The sequence below is a fragment of the Larus michahellis genome, chromosome 3 (assembly GCF_964199755.1).
Source record: "Larus michahellis chromosome 3, bLarMic1.1, whole genome shotgun sequence".
In the NCBI taxonomy this organism is placed as follows: domain Eukaryota; kingdom Metazoa; phylum Chordata; class Aves; order Charadriiformes; family Laridae; genus Larus; species Larus michahellis.
Window position 1 is genome coordinate 21843160 of NC_133898.1, and position 16619 is coordinate 21859778.

At 41.6% G+C, this 16619-nt stretch overlaps 1 protein-coding gene across 1 annotated transcript; it reads left to right on the top strand.

Moving 5' to 3' along the window:
• Window positions 1-236: 236 nt before the first annotated feature.
• Window positions 237-13493, top strand: TAF1A (TATA-box binding protein associated factor, RNA polymerase I subunit A). The gene is made up of 10 exons (XM_074579067.1): window positions 237-617; window positions 1892-2061; window positions 3385-3498; window positions 4723-4921; window positions 5659-5789; window positions 6623-6781; window positions 7916-7982; window positions 9264-9384; window positions 10788-10948; window positions 12130-13493. The coding sequence occupies exons 1-10, from the start codon at window positions 488-490 to the stop codon at window positions 12270-12272; spliced, it is 1395 nt and encodes a 464-aa protein (XP_074435168.1). The 5' UTR covers window positions 237-487; the 3' UTR covers window positions 12273-13493.
• The last annotated feature ends 3126 nt before the right edge of the window (window positions 13494-16619 follow it).

A 16619-nucleotide genomic window follows, 5' to 3' on the forward strand; every position in this document is an offset into this window, starting at 1 on the left:
ACCCTCGGCCAGCGTTCCCCGTTCCTTGTAGGCAGCCATCACACCTGGCCTACTGCACCTGCACCAGCCAGCCTTGGCAGGGGCTCAGCAACCTTCCAGCCGCCTTGCTACCCGCGGCACTGAGGCAGTTGTATCTCCACAGTTCGCATCGCCCTTATACCCACCACACCACCCTTATAACCCCCTTCCCTCACGGCCGAGCCGCGGCCATGTTTCCCGGGGCTCCCGCCGCGCATGCGCCGTTCGGCGGCGTGAGGGGGCGGCCGCTGAGAAACCGGGCTCCGGCAGAGGATCTCGCTCCGCCCAGCCGCCTCATTCACGGCATGGCCGGCTGCTGGAGCTCGGCGTAGCTGGCATAGCTCGTAGCGGTCGGGGCGGTTCGTGAGGTGTCGTTCCCCCCCGCTCGCGGCGAGGTCGCCCCTCAAGGTCAAAGATGGCTGTTGCGGGCGGGCGGTGAGTGCGGGGGTGACGGCCTGCCCGCAGCGCCATGGACGGCTTCCTGGAAGAGGAGGAGGAGGAAGCAGCGGTAGCGGCGACGAAGAAGAAGGCGGCGGTGGGGAGCGCCCTGCTGCCGGCCCTGCACCTTCCCTTCCTGCCGCCGCACCTCTACCAGCCGGGTAAGGGCGGAGCTGCCCCGTCCCCCCGCTGCCGCCATGAGGGAGGAAGGCCGCCCTCCGCCCCTGCCTTGCCCCCGGCTGGTGAGGCCGCCTCCGTCCCTCGGCGGCTCACCGTCGGTTCCCCCCCCCGGCGAGAGGGCAGTGGGAGACCCCGCTGCCCGCAGCGCTGCCCCCGGCCCCCCTCCGCCTGCCCTGCGAGGCGCTGGAAGGCGGCGTATGCGCTACTCTTAAAATAATGGCTGATGAGGTGACTGATAACGAAGGCGTTGTGGGTGCAGGTGACCGCAAAACCTCTGGAGAAGACGTTATTTCAAAATGGCTTTGTGTAGTGCAACGCTGTTCATCAGCTCGGATGGCTTCTCAGCAGCTTGCACAGTAGGAGTTGCCTAGGGTCGCCATGGTCCTCGGAGCGCTTGATCTGGTGGTGCTCGCTGTGGGTTTTTTGCTTCGTACTTGGAACTTTTGAGGTTAGAAACAGGTGTAAAGACGAGACCTACAGGTAGGCTGGTTAGAGGTATCTTTGTAGGATGCGCTATAATAAAACTGCCTCAAGCCCATGTTTGAGTGACTCCTTTGCCTGCGGCGTCCAGATAGGAGGTGGTTTGGTGAGCTCTGCGTTTCCTTCGCAGGAGGCTCTTATGGCTTGAGCGTTGCTGTAGGGGCATGCTAGGCCATGGCATGCAGCCATGAGCTTTAAACAGATGTGGAAATGAGGTTTCAGTTTTGTGCTGTAACAGGAGTTGAACCAGTATTCATTTAAAAAGGGAAGCGGCCTCTTTTCCGGTCTTGTACTCAGGAGAGAAAAATTTTCTACGTTTACCTTTGTTTTTAGCGGGAGTTGCTTAGCCTATGGCATGTCCATATATGTGTATGCAAATCTTCAGCACGGTGGGGTCACAAGCTTCGATAACAATTAGTAAGGGAAGAGAATGGTCCCCAAAATATAACAAAATGTACTGTGAAGTTATCAAAGCACTGTGGCCTTCTAATTCTGGAAGGGCAGTAGTATATCATAATTGGCTCGTCACCGTTTCACGCATCTGCTGCTTGTGGAAAATACCATTTTGTATTATAATTCCAGCTTTTGCCATAGTCTTGCTTCCCTGCAGAATAGTAGGTGCATTTAACTTCAAAACCACGTAGCTTAAGATCCAATTCTGTAGCATCTGAGAGAGATCATATAAGAGAGATACTGAAATGGTACGCCCATTGCTATCTGAGTAAGGGCTGTGACAGTTGTGGGCTTAGTTGATTTTTCTGTTTGTTTTTTTTAGCATCTTCCCATGAATACAAGTTAAACTTCAAGAAGAGCAAGGAAATGTGTTTAAGTTACATTCAGGATGCCATGCTACAAAAGCAGTGGAAAAAGGCTGCAGAGTTTCTGACCTTCTATATTGAGTCACTAGAGAAGGACTTTTCCACAGAATATGTGAGTCCATCTGAGGTAAGCCAGTGTCCCTTATCAGAGTTCTTTTGCAATTGAAAAAATACTTGCAAGAAGTATCTATAATACTTCAGGAACAACATTTGTCTTAATTAACTAATCAGAGGCTTGATTTTTTCAATTAAAAAAAAAGTGTCAGAGGTAAGACCTGAGAAGTTTGTCAACTTTCATAAACTAAGCTAGTTTTTTTAAAAAAAAAAAAAAGCACAACAAACACAAAACCAGACATGGAAGTTTCTAGAAACAAATAAGCAACTCTTCAGGTGCTGATGTAGAAACTCGTGGATGGCAGGGGACAGAAATTACACCAGACCTCATCATTGGTAACGCCCAGGGCAGCATGCTGTCCAATTACTCACCAAAAATCTGCGCTGCACAGGCATGCCTCTGCTCTGGGTTTAGCCAATCTTGCTGGAGGTTGAATTCTGCTGAGATCTCAGTTTCAGGGGTGCTAAGAATCTGCAGTGCTGTCTGATGGTTTTCCTGGCAGGATGCTCATTGCTCCTGAAGAGTTCTCTGGGCTCGCAGGCTGGTTTTGTGGGGTCTATATTGGTTAGTTTTTTAACATAGGTCCTTGACACAACAGATGAAAACTTGTCTTGGTATAAGTTAATTCCGTCAGGAGCATACCTATCAAAAGTTGTCTTTATGGAGTCTTCCAAAATGGAAAAACAGTAAATGTGTTTGCCACTGGCATGCTGTGTCAGTCAGAATCTGTTTGAAAGTTAGGGGCTTATTCATGTCTTTACCAGTATTTACAAAACTACTACCAGGTACTGAAACAGAAGCAGGTAGAAAGGGATCAGAGTTAAGGAAATGAATAAGTAAATGGGGTACTTGAATCTGGCTAGCCTGTTGGAGTACTTGGTTACATTGCGTGGGCAGACCTTGAAAACAAGTGCATGTAGATGGGAATCTACATCTAATTGGAAATAATCTTTACTGCCTAGTTCAAAGAATTATATACACCTTGCGTCTCGGTGGAAACATAGCAAGGGAAAACAGAAGTTTTCAGTAACTTTGAAACATCCTGTTTTCAGTAACAGAAGGGGTGACCTTCTGACAAATGCAGTTTTCCTAAGCTTTGATGAAGTGTTGCATTTGTAATGAACAATTATGAAGCACCCACTGAATGACTGTAAAAATACTACTTGATGAGCATGTAGGTAACTATAGCAGTAGACAACTCTTAGTATTAATTTTTATTTACAATTCAAATGTAACACGTTACAGTAACTACAAGTTTGATAAGACTGTATATATGGTGACTGTTGCCATTTTTGTACTAAGGTTATTTTTTAAGCTCTTTCTCCCCATTAATAGATGATTTGGAGAATAGGAACTGAAATTCTGTGCCATCATTCCCGTAGCAGCATGAAAGAGTTGAACTCTTTCACAGAACAGATGAAATCTTTAGGAGTAAAAAGGTATTTGAAGGTGAGTGTACTTAATGCAATCTTGATGATTTCCCATGTCTTTACCTGAACACTTACTTGAGTATTAGTTTCTGAATCTCTCTCTTGAAGTGTATGGCTGACAATAGTGCCAAAAAAGATAGTATGTTCTGCATGATATTGTAAGGGTTATTCTATACCTAACTCTATCTACTTTGATCTATGTATTTTATTACAGGTGTGTATTGTCAGTCCTTAGATGTGCTTAGATCCCTTAATCAATCTTTTAATTTGAAACAGTTAAATTATTTTTCATGTATGCCTCAGTAGCATCTAATTACACGTTAACATCTGCCCGGTTTTGCTTCCAATCCTTAACTTGGCCACTGTGCTCCTGACTAAAAGGTTGTACTAATTTTTGCTATCATTATCTGATCAGTTTTCAAGCAGCTAATCTGTACGTAAATCAGTGGGCCTTATACCGTGGACCCCTGTGTCACCCAGCTTTAATTCTTTTTCTGTGGTGTCTCTTTCAAACCTATATTGTTTTGGTTTCCTTGACCGTTTCTCACTTGTGGCGGTACTTCTGTCTTTCATTGTGTGGTATTTGCTCAAGGCCTTCAATGGAAGTTCTGTACAAGACTTTACTAGAGCCAGCTGAAGGTTTAGACTTCTATCCAGTTCCTAATAAACACGATAGGATGGTAGGACACCCCTCTTTCAGGTGTTCTGCAGTTGGGTAGCCAAATCAAAAATCAGCAAACAAACCCAAGTGAATTTCCTTAGGTCATTTCTGGATCTTCTTAAATAGGCACAGCACTTAGTAACGACAAGCAGGTTTTTGAAACAACTGCTTTCTGCTGCCTTGCTAAGTACCACTGAGTGTCTACCACCTCGCGGGTGACTTTCTGCCCCACACATTTCAAGAGCTTCAGCCCTTTCCCTTCCCAGAGATACATCTTTGTATATCAGATATGTTTTTGGTTACTAATGTATGTTCAGATAGAAAAAATTACTTAGGTTCTCGGCTCTTCTCCCTGGCCCTAGTGACAATTCTTCTCCAAAATTCATTGTAAAGGTACTTTTTGGCTAAAAGAATATGTATAAAATGCTCTTCTAATTAAAATACTTCATTAACAGTGTTTGCAATACTTTATATGCATGTTAGTAATGAGTCTCTCTTCTTTCCCTGCACATCTGTATAGAACTTTGCTGTATTGCTGAGATCCTCTCTGTTTGTGATGTGAACGGACTGTTTGAATTGCAGGTTTGTTTAGAGCACACCTTTCATCTCCTTTGTAATGGACTAATAGATGAAGCTTACCAAAACCTATCCTTGTCAGAAAGTTGGAGGTTTGGAGAGCAAACAGTCATTCAGGATAAAGAAATGAAACTGATTAAGGCTTACAAGGGACTGTTGGACTACTATAACTGGTCTAAGCAGAAGAACATCCTGTTAGAGCATGGTAAGTCTTAGTGGGCTGTGAACTTCAGCTTGCTTGCTTATGCAGTCACCATGGTTTGCAATGACGCCTTTTCCAGGCGGGCTGCTCTTCTGCCTTTATCTGCATATGGAGGCACCAAAGGGGAAATACTAGACTTCAAAATTTGATGATATGGATAGTACATAATTCTATATCAGCAATGGCAAACTGACCTTCTCGAGTGTCCTGAAATGCTATTCTGAAACTTTTTCTCCTTCCCTGAATCACATTTCTTATATCCAGCCAGCATCACCTAAAATAATGGAATGTATCCACTTGTAGCAGTGGCTTAGTAGGTGCTTGACCACTGCTACAATTTTGAGTGCTAGCAAAAGCTCCCAAAACTTGTGTTTGAATTTCAGTTTCTTTAAAGATAAGTGTGCGTGGAGTCTAATAGTGCATATACCTGCTGGCCGTGCGTTACCAGTTACTTGTTTCTGTGTCTCTACTTGTTTCTGTGAAGCTAAGTATTGAATTTGGTTTATGGACCTTGTGCTGGACACATCTTGTGTTGTGCATGAGTTCAAATTGGGTGATAATAAATTTGAATGAAGAGCAGTGAAAACTTGTTTCAATACTGAGGAAACAGGCCTCACTTCTTAAAAGCTCTCTAACTGAAGTCCTTGCTTCGCAAAATGTGATCATCTCTTCAAGCACCTCTTCAAGATCCCTTTTGATTCGTAGAGCTAACTTTGTGGCATTCGTTCCTGTTTTGGTAGGTCAGGATGGATTTGAAGACTTGTCTGTTGAACAGGAAATGCATAGTTACTTTCGGAAGGCAGCAGTGAACTTAAAGGAGATCATTAAAATACCCGGAGTCTGGGATCTCTTTGTGAAATGCTATGTGGATGTAAGGGCGTGTTTTACAGATATCTTGCTTTTGTGTTTCCCTGATTAATTTTCATTAAGATGTCTGTCTGCAGCTTTGTTATATGTGTGTGCGTGACAACAAAGTATTTTAAAAGCAATACATCTATACATGTATCTCACTGGCTTTGATTTAGAGTACAGTTTACTCCTGGTAGAACTGCAGAGCCTGTGCGGAGTATAAAAAGGACTTTTTCTGTGCATTGCCAAGAAAAAGAAATAGACAAATAACTTGCATATTTTGTTTTCATGGTGGTAGTACAGAAACTGGAGCACAGCTGCTTTGTTTAAATTCCTGAAAGCAAATTGGCTCTTTTTGGCAGGGCGGTGTTTTTCTGGATACACTAAATGTTAAAGACACTAAACACGCAATCCCTCTGTGGTCTGGGTTTCTTTTTAAATATCTGCTTAGAATTTGGAATTAAGAAATAAAGTTAATCTTAAAATCTCTTTGAAATCACTTACTTTTTGTAAATGCTGATAAGCTCCGACTTCTCTAAGCACATCTTCCGGAATTTTACTTGGTGCTGACAGCTGCCAGGTTCTCTCATTGAGTTCTCTCTTTAAAAACATGGCAGGCTGCCTCAGTGTCTCTTTGCAGTGAGCAAGTGCTGGTAATTCTTTGACAATTAAATAAGTCTTAAAGGAATTTTCTCCTGTAGTGGCTTCTATGTGTGAATTTTTGCCTATCTGTGGTAGATACAGACTGTGCTATTGAATAGTTCTGTGGCAGCCCCAAATTAGTTGTAAGAGTTTGATTCCTAAATAATCTATGATTCTATATGTCAAACTAATGACAGACTTAACTTCCATTAGTTGTTGGAGTTCTACGGAGACCATACTGAAGCCCGCCAAGTATTAAATGAATATGCCTACAACTCAAAGTTTCCTGCTAATCCCAACGCTCATGTTTACCTCTATCAGTTCCTGAAGAGACATGGTGAATCAAAGAAATCACTCGTATCTGCACTCAAGGTATATATTATACAGTAGATACAGTCAGTGGTCATTCATGTTGCACAGTGGTCTGACAATTTGCTTCAGTTGAACTCCTGTTACCTAGTTTCCCATATTGTATTCTTTGTGGGAAGCAGAAGATTAGAGGAAAGTTAGTGGGAGGGATGCTAATGGGTAGAGCAAACAGGATCCTTTACTGTCTTTGAGTTAAAGTCTTTGTTTTGCCTTTGACTGATACATTGTATAACTTCTTAAAGTCGGTAAACAAGCTAAGAGAACCTGTTTACATGGTTCCAGAAGTCTGTATCAGCAGTCTTGTACGTAACATGCGTTGATTTCTGTTACAGTTTGATCTTTACAATATTGAAGAAATGATTAGATGCTTGCTCTTTTACATATTGATCCTGTCTAGCAATTAGTTTCTCTGCTTGTTTTCAATGAGCTGTGCATTTAAGCTAAAATAGAAGTTGATTTCTGCTGGCTGTTGGCAGAGAAGGCCTTGCTGTATTAAGCTTTTGTATAGTTGCTTTTAAATTCCTGCTTTCCCTGCCCTTGCTCATTGATCTTGGTAGCTTCTTGCAAACAATGTTTTGCAGTCTGTTTTGCCACTTGATGGCACTAACGTGCTTTCGTTAGGGCAGATGTTATAGAACTGCTTCATAAAGTTTAGACTTTTAAACTGTAGCATATATGTATAAAATTCCATCTTCTTAGCAGTGCTTTGCTACACTAATCTCTTACAAGATCAAAGAACTCATCTGAAAGGTCCAGGAACCATGATCCAACGCACAGAGCAGTAGACGGAGGAGCTAGAACTGGCCTAGGAAGGAAATGATGTTGCCTTCTAAAAAGGGAACGCTGGATATGGATTTGGGCTGTTCCTTGAGAATGTTGTATTTGTCACATATAGTGTTTTCCAGCAGACATCAAAGTATTTAATCCATTGTGCCAGAGTAGTGTCACAGATGTGCAAAATGGACCTAGATATTCATTCTTTATATCAAGACATTAAAGTACCAGATTGCTTAATTTTCCTAAGTAAAACATGTAAAACTCTGAAGCCTCTGCTTCTCTTGATCAGGTAGAAATCTTCAAAAGTTTTCACGTTAAAAAACTGTATCTGGGTTTTGTGCTTTTATTTTTATTTTTCAGATCTTGCATGAGGTTGTTCCTTCTCATGAACTAATGATAGATTTTAATATCATGCTTCAAAAATCAAGTAAGTCTTTAAATGTCTTTGCTCTTTTCCTTTATGTTAATCCAGAACGATACTCTTAAATTATTCTGCAGCCTTCTTTCTGCTTTTTGAAGTAGTTTTGTTTGGTGAGGGGGGGGAAAAAAAACAAACACCTTTCCTATCACAGGAACCTTTAAGTTGGATGTGTGAGCAGGCATTTACAAACTTCTTTAAACAAATGTCTTTCTCATTTTAAAGGCTGATCAGAGCAAACTTTCGTAAGGCACAACCAGGATGTCAAAAATAACTCACATTATTTTTTTTTGAGGTACCCTGCTCTGAATGTCAGGATGTTTATTCCCTTTTTGGGGTCTCTGATTTATTTATTTGTTCTTTCTCTTCTGGAGGAATTGAGATGGATCTATGCTTTAGTTCGTTGTTATTGATCAAAGAACAACATCTTCCTCCTCTTCAAGGGGGTTTGACCTTCAAGCTGGTAGAAAAATCTTCCAATTTGGACACTTTTTTCCATGTTGATCAATTGTATTCCAAGCTGTCTGTCTGTCTTGTGACCTGGTATATTCCAGCAGGTCAGCAGATTGGTGAAATATCCTTGAATCAAGATTGTTCTCTTCTGCTTTTCTTCTTTGGGAGGGGAAAAAACAACCCCCTGGCTGAAGCTTCCTTTATTCTCTTGATGCATGACACCTTTGCTAACTTCTCATAGTTAATGAGGTCAATCTGATTTTTGAAGAAACTTGCACTGTTAAAATGACTTTTCCCACATTTATCTGCTGTGATATGTCAGGTGTGTTATTATGTTTTGGGTTTTCTTTTTTGAGAACTCTGCTGATACAGAACTGCTGATGTGAAATGTCTTTTTTTATTCATGTCCGTCCCACATTTTGGGGGGGGGGTTTGGTGGTATCTCAGGATTTGAAGTGTTTCAGAGGCCACGTGTTATCTTCCCATGGGAAGAACATGTTGAACAGTGGTGCCCATTGGAAGCACCGAGCTTTGGAAACAGCAACTATTGTAAGTAAAGCAGTGTGGGATAAGTGAGTGGTCCTATGTGTGCCCGCTCTTGTGACCTGGATGGGAGCAGGGACAGTGTGTCTCTGGTATGAACTGTGCTCCGGAGCCGGGAAGTATTCCTTAACTTTTATCTCTTGGAAGAGGCAGAAGGCAACGGGGAGAACCCTCTGTAATAGGGAAAGTAGCAGCATTTGGGGACGCAGGATGGAGAACTGTATTTCACATGTTGCTTACTAGTGAGTTCAGCCTGATCTATTTAATTTATTAATTGGCCTAATCTTTTTCCAGAGAAAAGAAAAAGACGTCGCCTGGGGCTAGAAGTTATTTTTGCGGTCTTGGATTATGCTGGCTGGAAGGAAAATGTAAAAGCATGGAGCTGTTTGGCAAAACAAGTGAAACAAATTGTAATGTAAGTATGGTATCTCTGATGTGATGTACTAAAACCAAATGTGTGCCAAGTCTCCACCTTTGGGCAGCTGACAAAGCGACCCTTCGTAGCCTTTGCCTTCCTTGCTGGTGAATGGAAGCGCTGTCTGGCTTACCTTGAGTTCTGTGGCAGTGCTTGTCTGCAGTGTGCTTTCATTGGGAGAAAAGAAGAAATCATTATTGAGGGGAATCCCCAAACTTCCAGTATTGTCGTCACCTGAAAAAGTTGTTGGTTTGGGTTTTTTTTTAACCACATTACATGCTTATGGAGAAAGAGTTATTCAGATGTTCGGGTAGCATTTGCTGCCCATGACTAACCTCCCTCTTTCAGGGGGGTGGTGGAAAACCAAGTGTTTGGATATCCTACTTTTGTTGCTATGTGTGCATTGCTTGAAGCTGCTTTGAGAATTGCTGGGCTGCAGCAGGGGCATGGCTGGTAGTGTACAGGCTGGTGTGATGGTGGTAACTGGTACAGAATGCAGCCAGTATGTTATTAAAAGCTGAGCCGGCGTGCCTGGGGATTGATGTGTCCTCGCCAATGCTGGCAGACATGGCCTCTGATTTCAGAAGAAGCCATCTCAGGCAGTCTGTGCCCAGAAGGCTTCTAATGTCTAGACTTTATTTTGCCCAACAAACAGGGTGTTGTGTTTTTTAAGCCCTATATATTTACAGTAAATTAATTCAGTACTTAATTTGACCTGTTTTTCTGTTTTATTGCCACCTCCACCTACACAGCATCTGCCGTTAAGGTCCAAAAGCTAGTGGATTAAAGCTAGGAGTGTTGTTGCATAGAGTTAGCAAAAATGGTATGATACTCTAACTTTGTCTGCATTTTTGTATTTGAAGACACAACTTCAGAGTATCTTGAAATATACTGGGCATCTTGGTTGTTTTACGGGAATATCACTTCCCTGTTGTAGGTAGTTTCTATTTCTGAAATGCTTGGTTTAAGGTCTTTATTCCATAACAGTTATTGGGATAAGTATTTGAGGTAAGTTAGCCTTTGAGTATGCATAGAGTAACACAAACCTTTTCTAAAAACAAACCCCTTCATACTACTAAGTTGTTGACAAACTTGAAGAAACTTTCTAATTACTATTGACAAACTGGCGCACAAGTCAAAGGCTTGCTTCATTTCACACCATAATCTGTGTTACTGCCAAGTCTAAATAAGACTGCTAGAGTTCGTCTCCTGCCTCGCTAGTGTTGCCAGGGATTTAAAAAAAATAAAAATATTTGTTTAGCGTTGCAGTCTGCAGTGTAAGGTCAGTGTGTCTTTGCTAGCAATTCGAGACATGTAGCAAGCTGATTATAAAATTCAGCGCCTCCTAATCCTTTTTTCATCCCAATTTAAGCTTTTATGTAACTTGTTTTACCTTTTTGCAGCTCTGAGAAGCATCTTGACTGGATCCAGCAAGAGTGGAACTCCAGAAAGGACTGGTGGCCAGCCTTCCATTTTAGCCGTTACTCGGCAAAAAGGAATTGGCAGGAAAATGAAAGCCTTTCATATGAAAAAGCTCTGGTAGCTGGAATCTTGCTGGGAAAGGGTAATATTAAATGTATTAAATGTTCTTTCCTTTTCACTATTTAGAACAAAAATAACTTCTAGTTCTAGCCCTAATGAGATGGGATGCAGTTGATCTACTCCCTGGGAGAAATGCAGTTTCTTTCTTCTAGGAAAGATTGTTGTCTTTCAAGCTGAACATGAGAAAAATGTTTAAATTGGTTTGATATTTGACAGCGAAACACATTTTTTGCATAACTTGTCTTCCTGGGTTAGAATTCTGTTTTATCTGGCATTGTTGAGCAGTCACAGTACTACTTAGCTTGTTGTTTAACCTTCAAACCACAATTTGAAAAATGCACAACATGCTCCTGAGTGAATCTTGTGAGGACTGCAGAGAGTTTGCTTGTTGGATGCCAGTGTAGCAGTGTCTCAGCAAATGCTGGGGACCATGGGGGTGTTGTAATGCAGTAAAGAAGAGAAGGGAGGCGGGTCTTGAGTGAAAACCATCAGCAGTTTGGTAAGAAGGTGAAGAATATGACCTCTTTAGTAGCATTCTTTGAAATGCTGCCAAAACCAAGTGGAGTATTGGGCCAAGAAGCAGCTGCTAAATTAAGAATGAGAATATGGTGTGGAGACCACAGCTCATACCCCATTTTGGTTGATAGGCGAGTTGTTCATTGTCAGCTTTTCTATAACTTTATCTTCTGGACTTCATAAAATAATCTCTATTGTGAAAGTCTTTTTTTTTTTTTTTTTTTTTTGCTTTCAGTAATATCGTATCAAGTGTTTCCCAGCTTTTATTACCAGATGGCTAATAAAATTGCTCCAGCTCTAATTTTCTTTAATAAAGTTTATGTGCTTATTGGTGTCAATATGAGCCTATATTTTCCTTTTCCAACACATTAAGTTAATGCATGAAATCAATACTTCTTTACACTCTTGAGATTTTACTTTCTAATCTATTTGAAGAGTTAAGAGAGAGAAAATATTTTGCAACACACAGCATACAGTTATATATAATGTGGAATGTTTTTCTGGGTCAAATGAGGATAGATTATTTAATGCTGCAGTTATGTCTCTAATGTGCATGCCTTGGATTATTTTATTACCTTTCATTACTGAAAACTTTGTTAGATCTTTATGTGTTATTTAAACAGTGAAAGTGTTTTGTATTTGCTTGTATTATTGTATAATTTACATTGCTTTTTTTTTTTATCTTAGGTTGCAAGTACTTTAAATATGTATCACACCAAGGCTGCAAGGCTCAGGTGAAAAGGTTTCGAATACTGAAGAAATTTGTGAATAAGCACAATCCTGTCTACCTGAGAATATCTGGTCTTTCAGATTGCTCTGTACAACCTTGATTAGAACGTGTCCTTAAGGTTCTTGCTGTATTTCTTCCTGTCTGTGAAACTGACTTGTAAAGTTCTAAAACTTCTAGGCAGACCCGATTGAGTCTGTTCTAGAGTTTTTTATATATATTTCTGTAAAAACGCCTTGGTTTGTATTTATTTTATAATAAAACAAATATAAATCAACTGATAAGGTTGACAATTTAATATTGGTCACATATTTCTGTGTGAAATGCAAACAGCATTGATTTCAAATACATCTTGAGAAATATTTAGTATTAAGGTGTGGAATTTCTGTATCAATAGTATTTTAGGGTTGATCCTCCTCATGTTTAGATGTGTAGATGGTGACTTAAAAGACTGCTGGAAGGTAGTTCAAAATCTGTTCAGGATTAGCAGTGGCGTTCATAACAGGCATTGTGTCTTAACCTAGGAACAGTACACAATGCAGAGTGAAAATGCGTTCTCAGCCTGTAAAGGTTGCATAGCTTGCCGTTTATAACTGATCATTTCCTGAAATACATGGAAAACGGAGAGGCGTATGTCACTTTTTTTTCATTGCATATTGAGAAGAATTGCAGGTTGTGAAGATCTGCAGCTTGTCCAAATAGACGATGCTCTTCAATGTATCTAGAGGCAATTTTTCCACATGTCATACTTACGGGTTGTGTGTCCAGTTCAGGGGTTGTTTTCACATCACTGGTAGAAGAGACTAAAAGGTTGCTGTAGCTGCATGGTTACAGAGGGAAGCTAGTGTTGCAGTACTTCGAAAGAGCAAAGGCACAGAACTACTGAAAACTTGTCTAGCTGGTAGGATAGACTTTCTAGAATCTTTTTGCAGTCTTGCCTAGGAGTTGAAATGTGTGCTGTTGCTGTGTTTGGAAAGCAAATGTTAATGTGTTGTCACAAACTAGCATTCTGGTTTGCTTGAAAACAACAACAAAGTGGTTTCCAAATACTACTTCTGTTTTAATGACAGGTCTGTAGAACTCTGGTGGATGAACTGCTTGAACTACCTCTGGGAATGAAATAAAGAAATCTTTAATAGCATAGTAGTATATGGATAAGTACAGCTGTGCTTTTAAAAGCTGAGTGTTTGTCTGGGAATTTGGTCTGGGTTAATACAGGTCTTGTGATATGTGCTTTAAGACAATGTGTCTTAAATGTTACATGAGCTACTTGCCATAACTGTATGTTCTATCAAAAAAAAAAAAAGGCAATTATCTGTCATTCCAGACCTGTGTGCTAGTTTAGTTCTGACTCGCTAAGAATGCTGCTGCCTCATTCTGTAGTAGTCTAGGTTCTGTTGGAGGTCTTCAACTGAGTTTTGGCTGTTTTGATTTAGATTGTGAAGTTTCAAAACAGTCTTCCCCTGCATCTCTCTAGTAATATGTCCTATGCAATCCCCCTTAGTCCGAAAGGTGATCCAAACTGTTTCTCCCAATGACTCATCTTGATGAGTTTCAGGCCTGGACAATGGGGCTAAAGTTGTCCTGGGAGAGCTCTGTGAGGACACCGGGCAGGATGTCCTGTCCCTGGAGTCCTTAATTTGCCTTCCTGCCTGCCATTGTGCCCCTCTGCTCCTCTGGACTTGCAAAGATGGGCCTTTGATAGGCTCCTGTGATGGGCCTGGGAGCATCCCAGCAGGGTATTATTTGGGCTTCCCCCTTCCATTGTCTCTCTGTGCTCCTTTATGAGTGTGCAGAAGAGTTTTTATCATATAACCTAACAGAGTAGTACAGAAGTTGGATGCTGCTTGTTGAGACCTCCCATATAATTTTCCTTTTGTCCCCTTAGCTACCTGTGGGAGATGCGTATGCTTTGGAGTAGCTGAGAAACTGTTCTTTATTGAGGAAGAAATTTGCAACAAAGCAGCAGGGGATCAGGGGTGGAGGTAAGAAAACTGCGGTGAGGAGAATGAGAGGACAAAGAGGAGCTTGATGTCACTGAGAAAAATCTGTTAATTCATTGTGCTTACCGCTTTTTCCTATGACTTGTGGAAGGAGGATTGCTGCCAGGGATAATGTTCTCTCCTGGTGCTACAATTACCATGCCGCACTCAGCCAGTAGAAGAGCAGCACAGTCTCAGCTTTCGCATAACTATCTGAATCATGGATTTTTCATGTCCTGCAAGAAACTTGCTGTTTCCTGACACCATAGTACTTATACCAGAGACAAACCTGCAGATTGCAAGTTCTGAGCTGGAATTTCCTGTGTAAGTTATTCAGTGCATACTGTGTTTTCAAGCTTGTGTGTTGTACTTTGGATATGGTAATTCCTAGTGGACTGGAATATTCTGCTTTGGCTCTGAATTCTGTGGTCTAGGTTTGCTTTTCTTATGACTTGACATCTTCATCCTGTGTGAAAAACTTCTGTGAGGCTTTTTCCTTCTGTGAAACAAATAGCACATCTCTTCTTCACTTCTCCTTTATGCAGAGGAACTTGTTTGGGGAATCCACATCTTCTGGTCCCCAGGCCCAGTATCTGTTGTCCTTCTGTTGTTCTCTCTCTTGTTCTTGTATTCTTAATATTAAAACCTAACATAATGATTACACAAAATCACAATTCATTTCAGTTCTATCCTCTGCTTTCCCTGTTGTTCCGTTCATGTTTTTGATGCTCTTGCCTGTGCTTTCCTATTCTTAGAATGCCTTTACTAAAGTTCAAGAAAAGCAAACTAATAGTGTTGGCTGCCTTTAAAGCAAGTTGACCCTGTTTGTTTTGACCTCCTTCTTCCCCACCGTGTTCTCCGTACTTTGGGCAGCTGGCTCATACTGGAAACTGGGGCAGGACTCGCCGTAGCTTTCAGAGCGGTGTAAGCATATTGTCAGCACTAAAGAGGTGCATGTGTTACCATTGGAGTTGTCCCTGCAGAATCAGAGGATTTGTGTGCCTTATACTGGTTTGAGTTTACAGTTCTTCGGGGTTTTCTGTAGTTGGTGTTCTTATCTGTGGTGGTAAATGGAAAAATTCCACTAAGTCTTGTCTTGTTGCATTTAAGGAATGGTGAGAGGAGGTATGTTGGGCAAAGTGGGGGGCAAAAAGACTTCCCGCTGCAAAGAGTCCTTGGGTAATGTGAGCAGTAGGCTCTGTGGCAGGTTATGCGTTCTCTCCTTGCCAAATGCGAGTAAAGCTATTCCAGCTTTTCTGCCCTCATCGGAGAGACGCAAGGAGTGTTTCCTCCTGCTCCAAAGTATCCAGTAACCGGGAAGTGCAGTTCTTCTCACAGTAATAATTCTGAGTTTTTGTCTGCAAGTGGCATATCTCTAGGAATGGGAGAGATGCACTTACATCCTCTTAATAGGAATGGGTTGAACCGGTGGATGATGTTTAGTTACCCCAGAGAGCTCAATAATGCTAAAGGAATTAAAAGCATAGGGAAGTTGTAGGTTGTAGTTACAAATGAAGAGTACACAAATAACCTTGCTTATTATCCTTGCTGTTCATCGTACTTGCAAAATAAGCTAATTGTCAGGGAACACCAAAGTAATTCCTTAATTTCAGTGACTGTCTCCAATGTATGAGAGCATTAACAGATAAGATGATACTTCAGCAGATTTAAATACTTGGATTTAAAACGAGTTATCGCGTGACAGTGCTGAATCCTGTGACTGGCGTGTTTCCAGTCCATTGAAGTCTAAGCAGAGACGGTATTATTGGCAGGCTGTTGGACAGTCAAAATGCCACAAGTTAGTCACAGCAAAACAGGTGATGGTTAAAAACCCAGAGGTTTTTTAAAACAGCAGTTTCCTAATAAAGACTCTGAGGTGACTTATCATGGAGTATTCTCAGCCGTCATGTTACACTTATTGTATCAAGAAGCTAGGACTAGGCGCTTTGACTGCCCCTGAGCCACGTGCTGATAGACCCTGGGAGTAAATGGTGATGTGTGGGAAGAGCGGAAAGAGTTTTGGATGAGTCCTTATACAGGGGATTCTCCCTGCAGCTTCCCTTTCCCCACTTTCTGTCTGTGTCCCACAGAGGGAAAGCAGTAAGTAGGAAGCTGCTAGAAACACTACAAAAGGTGCATTGGCCATAATCTCCTAGGAACTGTGGGGAGGAAAAATAGCTAATTGCTTTTTTTTTTTTTAATTGCTTGGCTCCTCACTAATGTTTCAGAAGTGATAGAGCAGATCATAAAGCCTTGCTTTCTAGTAAGCTTTCCTATATGGAAATGTCTAGCGAGTGGGTACGCACTAAAGCCTTGTCCTAACAGCATCAGACTGGCTGATCATTCCTGCAGCTGCACGGGAAAGCACGACTCGCCCCTCTTCCTTGCATCACTTGGGCTCTTTGGTGTGCTGCTCTTCTCTAATTCATGCCTCCTGATGCGTGCCGCACAGTGGTGATGAGCGCTCT